The sequence below is a fragment of the Tiliqua scincoides genome, chromosome 5, assembly GCF_035046505.1.
Source record: "Tiliqua scincoides isolate rTilSci1 chromosome 5, rTilSci1.hap2, whole genome shotgun sequence".
Classification (NCBI taxonomy): domain Eukaryota; kingdom Metazoa; phylum Chordata; class Lepidosauria; order Squamata; family Scincidae; genus Tiliqua; species Tiliqua scincoides.
The window spans coordinates 38,218,409-38,224,391 of record NC_089825.1 but is presented as its reverse complement, the minus strand read 5'-3'; the positions used below and the strand labels follow the sequence as shown (position 1 = coordinate 38,224,391).

The window sequence follows — 5,983 nt, the reverse complement described above, 5'->3', positions numbered from 1 at the left end:
GAGGGAAGGGGAGGCCGGTGCCGGGACCCCTCCCGCGGGGACCTGCCGCACTCTGCGGGCTGCACTGGCGGCGGCGGGCTGCTGCTGCTGCTGCTGCTGCTTTGCATGTCACGTGGGGCGGGCGGGCCAATGGGCGCCGGGGTGGCGCGCCGGCCCCGCTCAAGGCTGGGAGGCTGCGGGCTCTGCTTTCAGTCTTGGGGGCTTTTAAAAAAGAGCCGCCCGCGCCGCCCGCCGCCCGCCGGTCCGGTCTGCCTGCGGCTCGGGCTATGACCGCCTCCGTGCTGCTCCACCCGCGCTGGATCGAGCCCGTCATGTTCCTCTACGACAACAGCCTGGAGGAGCTCAACAAGAACCTGGAGGGCGGCTACTTCCACGGCGCGGGGGCCGCCCAGTGCCGCAACCTGATGGGCCACCCCGCCGCCGCCAGCGCGGCCCCCGCCGCCTACCCCTCCGCCGAGGCGCCCGCGCCCCCCGCCACCGCCCCCGCAGCCCCCGCCCCGGGCATGGCCGAGCCCGCCGCCAACAAGTGCAGCCCCTGCTCGGCCGCCGTGCAGAGCCCCTCCGGCCCGGCCGCGCTGCCCTACGGCTACTTCGGGGGGGGCTACTACCCCTGCCGCGTGGGCCACCCCAACGCCGCCCTCAAGTCCTGCGCCCAGCCCGCCGCCTCCTCCTTCGCCGACAAGTACATGGACACCGCCGCCGCCGCCGCCGCCGGGGAGGACTTCACCGCCCGCGCCAAGGAGTTCGCCTTCTACCCGGGCTACGCCGCCGGACCCTACCAGCCCGTGCCCGCCGGCTACCTGGACATGCCCGTGGTGCCCACCCTCGGAGGCCCCGGCGAGCCCAGGCACGACTCCATGCTGCCCATGGACGGCTACCAGCCCTGGGCCATCACCAATGGCTGGAACGGGCAGGTCTACTGCCCCAAGGAGCAGAACCAGCCGCCCCACCTCTGGAAGTCCACCCTCCCGGGTAATGCACCTTGCACGGCCCTCCTCTTCCTCCGCAGTATGCCCGCTGCTCCCCTCTAGCACGAGGAAGCACCCCTTCTCCTGAACCCCGTCACCATCCCCCCCCCAATAATATGGCTGCCTCTCCTAGCACGGTGGTGGGACCCTCTTCAGATCCTCTCGCACTGCAGAACCAGCCCTCATAGTGAGAGTCGGGCCACTTCTCCTCCCCTAGTGTCAGGCTGCAATCCCATGTACACTTTCCTGGGAGTAAACCCCAGTGAACACAGTGGGACTTAATTCTGAGTAGACACACTTAGGATTGTGCTGTTAGTTCGTCAGCTAACAGCCCAAGCCTATGCATGTCTACTCAGAAGTAAGTCCCACTGTGTTCCATGAGATTTACTCCCAGGAAAGTGTGGCGAGGATGGCTGCCTGAGAGAAGTCTCTCTCCTGCTCCTGAGGACAGCATCGCTAGTCCTCCCCCAAGATATATCCGATGGGTTCTTCCTTTCGCTGGGAGCTGCCATCCTGAGTGGGGTTTGCTCACTGGAATAGACCTTCGTTTCTCCTGCAGGGATCACCACCCTTGCAAAGTGGGGTTCCCTCTTGGGGGCCCCGACGGCTTCCTTTCCCGTGGATCTGTCTGAAAGTTCCTTTGAAAGGAGTCGAACTGACTTGCAGAGGCTGTCCAGTAGGCAAGGCTGGATCCTGGCTGCGAGATTAGCCCTCTCGCTCTTCCTTTCTTCAGATCAACAACCTTCCCACTAATAACGTTGCTCCTTTTTCACCGTGGTACTTTGACAATATTCACAGCACTACTTTTTTCAGTACATGATCCACCCTAGTAGTGACAACAGTTTGTACGTACTATCCTTCTGATGCTACCGCCTCCTTCTCTCGGTCCTGAAGCTCCTCATTCTCTCATTCCCTCAGCAATAACAGCGCGTATCTAGACAGCATTTAGTCTTATCTCTGTATCTCTGGGTTAAGGTAGTTTTAACTTTTCTAGTCTGCTTGTTGCTGTCCCTTATGGCACGATCAGCCATCTTAGTTTTCCTAGTGCTCCTGGTTTGGGCAATGTCATTAAACTTGACCGACTGACACAGGGCTTCTTCTCCTCGCTTTGTTAGTAAGCTAATTGTAGCAGCAATCCCCTGGATGACGGTCCTCTACCAGCTCTCTGAGTAAGAATGTTTCTGCTTCTCTGAACGTTGCAAGCAGTCTATAGCTTATTGTCACTAGCTCTGGTTGCTCTGCTCCTGAATTATTTTGGCCAGCTGTCCCACCCCACCCCCCTCACCCTCTGATCCAGCACCATCCAACCTAGTTAGGGGTCTCCCAGGTCTCTGCAAGACCTAGTAAGGGACGTAGGAAACAGGCGTGATTGAATTCTTCTGTGGGACCAGGAGGAAAGTCTGCTGAAAGGTATTAAGAATTCTGGGTTAGCAAGAATTTTCCATAGGTGTCCCAGATGTCACACTCCATATAGCTTACTGTAGCTGCATACAATTTTCCTCGAGAGTTTGAGCTTGGAACGGTTTGGTGTTTGCAGCGAAGGGTGAAGGCAAATCCTATATTAAGTCTGGATGATGATATTAGAAGCCAGCGTAAGCCTGTTGATCAGAATACATTTTGACTCATGGCTGCATGAAAGAAGAAGGTATGGTGATTCTATGGTCGTTCAACTTTTCTTTAAATGATAATGACCACCTTCCTTTTTTTTAAACTTTCTCTTGTAGACGTGGTTTCTCATCCCTCAGACGCCAACTCCTACAGACGTGGGAGAAAGAAGCGAGTGCCTTACACCAAAGTCCAATTAAAAGAACTTGAAAGGGAATACGCTACAAATAAATTCATTACCAAGGACAAGCGAAGAAGGATATCGGCCACCACGAATCTCTCAGAGAGGCAGGTGACAATTTGGTTTCAAAACAGAAGGGTGAAAGAGAAAAAAGTCATCAACAAATTGAAGACGACCAGTTAATGGATTAAATGGAGATGCAGCAGCCCAGAGGCTTAAGGAACTGTTTTTGTTTTGGTCCTGTTTAAAATAATAATAATAATAATAATTAAAAAGACAAGACAAATGAACCTCTTCTTTCACAAGAACTCTGTGTCTTTGGAATTATGGATTTTGGAAAAAAAATTATGGGTATTAGAAATGTTTTTTAAGACTGGCAGTTCTCCCAAAATCCTAAAAGAGGCCGTATAAAAATCATGAATATTGGGCTCTCCTAATACGTACCTTGCTATCCCAAAAGCATGCTGAATGATTGCTCAGGTAAACAGAATGAAAAAAAAATGTACCATTACTGTATGTTTAAGCAATGCATTCTGTTTTTTTTTAAAATTTTTAATTTTACAAAGAAGGTACTAAAGTAAGAATCCTAAAGATGTCGGAAATGAAGGAAGCTCTGCGGAGGACTAACTCTGAAGGCAAACTAAAAGCAATGCCAAATATTGCTTCAAAATGTCCTGAGATTTATTTTATATGTGGCTCATTTTTCCGATACCCTCCCTGGGTGAGAATACTGTTTCCACAGAAACTGTATATTTTTTTTAAAGGAATCTACGGCTTTTCAATATCGGTGGCATCCATCAATGATCAAATGGTGTAAATCCCACAAATTGCTATTTTTAAACAAGTGAAACTTAATAGGAAAAAAAGGCATTTGCGCAATAATCATTGATTTGTAACAAAAATTGCTTTGGGAGGGGGAGGCAATCTCAAAGAACCCCATCCTGAAAATATATTTTTTTGTTTCCCAGAGATATTTTGATTTCTATTTTCTATATTTTGATCTATGAGTAATTAGTCGTTTTTCCTCCTTTGTTTTCTGTTACGAGGCTGCATTAGAAAGTGTAAGAATTCATTTTACAGCACTTTTTTTAAAAAAAAGAAAGAAAAACAAATCAATCAGTTATTTCAACCAGCACGTTGTTTTTCCCCTGTTCACTAGAAGATGCTATCTTGTAAATAATAATTAAAAAAAATCAGCGCACTGTGAAAATGTATTTGTGCACCCTCATTTTTTTATATTTTTACTGAAAATGAAAATCTAAGAGTTGTAGATAGATGCTAGTGTTAATACTGTTAATAAAATAGTCACTGTAATAAAACCTGATGAAACCCTCCTTTATTCCCCTCTTTACATGCACCTCATAAGAATGTTTTAGACTTGTAGGCCTAATACATTTTCTCTTCAATTGCTGATATAATCCATATTTTCCCCTGTAAATTACTTAGCAGAGGGAATGAACGCCCGATAACTAGCTTTGCTCAACTATAAATGTTTCAGTAAGGTTAAAGAGTCAGGTATTTTGAAGGGGGAAAAGAAGATATAAACGGAATGCCCCAGCGCCTCTTGTGAAATGAAAAACAGTTGTTGGACCACAAATGCAAAGGGTGCTGAATTTAAGGTTTATTGACAGGACTGGTTAAGAGTTGACCGGGGAGGGAGGTTTTGGTATTTGTTGAAATGACAGGACTAGGAAGGCCTTAAACCTTGACCTTGATTGAAAAGAAAAAAAAGAAGGAGGGAGGGGAAAAAAGACAATTTGTGACCTTGACTTTTGACAGCTCATGAATAGCTTTTTTCTGGATTAGTAGATCAAGGGCGCCACCTGGTGTTTCCCTTAAGCTATGTCGGTATTGCCGCTAACGTTGAAACTCAGGCAGGGCCAGTCACCTGGCGCCTGCTTCACCAGAGAGGCTTCAGCAGAGCTAGCCAGGAGGGTGCTAGCAGGAAGCGCACTGGCCTGCATTGTTCTTACACCAATATCTCTGGAGCTAGTCTCTATAGTCCCTGACAGGGCAAGGTGTTATGGTGCAACCTGATGTTAAGGTGCAAGCTGTTAAACAGGGTCAGGAAGCCCAAGAAAGGATTTTCTTTAGGAAGTCTTGGCTTCTGGACTTTTCAGGTGGTCTGCCACCCTACTAGGGCAGCTAGGCCAACTTTGAAGGTAGAGACTATTAAAGCATCACAGGCCTCACAGGTTGCCAGGACTTATAGATGATATATAGGTTGTGGCAACCAATAAATCTGTTAGCTTTTCAGGTGCCACCAATTTTTTTTTTTTTGGGGGGGGGGGTGTCAGAAAGTTTCTCTAGGGAGTCTAAGACAAGAAAAATATAGCCTTAGGACCTTGTTTTAGAATACTGAAGGCTCGGAAAGCACATCTGTTCAGAGATTTCTTTCCTAGTTGTATTTTACTATCTGAAATATAGAATGGATAAATGGAAAGGCTATTTAAATATGTCTGACAGCATTGCCTGTCAATTCATGTTTAAAAAAACTACACTTCTTAAAAAAAGTCCTGATTTCTTATTAGTCACAAGTAACTAAAGCTGAAATACTTGGTTTTCAGAGGATTACTTTTCCTTGAGATCCTAGGCTACAATCCTAAACACATATAATAGGGAGTAAGCCCCACTGAACACAGTGAGACTTACTTCTGAGTAAACATGCATGGGATTGAGATCCCAGAGTACTGGTTTACTGTGTGATGGATTGAATTCAAACCAAAAAGGGGTGCACACTGAAGAAAAAGTCAGCTGCCTTCTTTTCTTTTTAAGTAAACTCAAGAATATTTGGGGGGGGGGGGGAACCAGACCAAAAAGCGGTACTTCAGTTATGCTGTCATCTGTATATCAACATTTAGTCTATCTTTGCAAGTAAAAATAAGCATCTTATTGCTAGTGTTTAAGAAAGAGTTGACTCTTCCAAAAGTTGTCAGAAAATTTAATAGAGTGTATTTAGATAGTGTTATTATAGAGGAATTTGGGTGCTGTTGAATGCTTTTAACTGTGGGTTGTGGATGTCTGAAGTCAATGAAACCCTCAATGAAATCTAAGGGAAGGGAGCAAGTTCTGCACCTTGCTACTCTGAGCCTATAGGGCAAATAAATACTGTTTTCCAGGCTACTTATACTGCATGATAAGAGCTGTGTCATGGGAACATGTAATAAGTGGTTGCTATTTGAGCTGCTGTACATCAAAATATATCTTCCTAGAACAATGAAAGCATGAT

General features: G+C 46.9%; 1 protein-coding gene across 1 annotated transcript; it reads left to right on the top strand.

Annotated features, from left to right (window-relative positions):
* The first annotated feature begins 266 nt into the window (after positions 1-266).
* Positions 267-2,937, top strand: HOXA13 (homeobox A13). Its single transcript, XM_066628580.1, has 2 exons — positions 267-972; positions 2,693-2,937. The coding sequence occupies exons 1-2, from the start codon at positions 267-269 to the stop codon at positions 2,935-2,937; spliced, it is 951 nt and encodes a 316-aa protein (XP_066484677.1).
* The last annotated feature ends 3,046 nt before the right edge of the window (positions 2,938-5,983 follow it).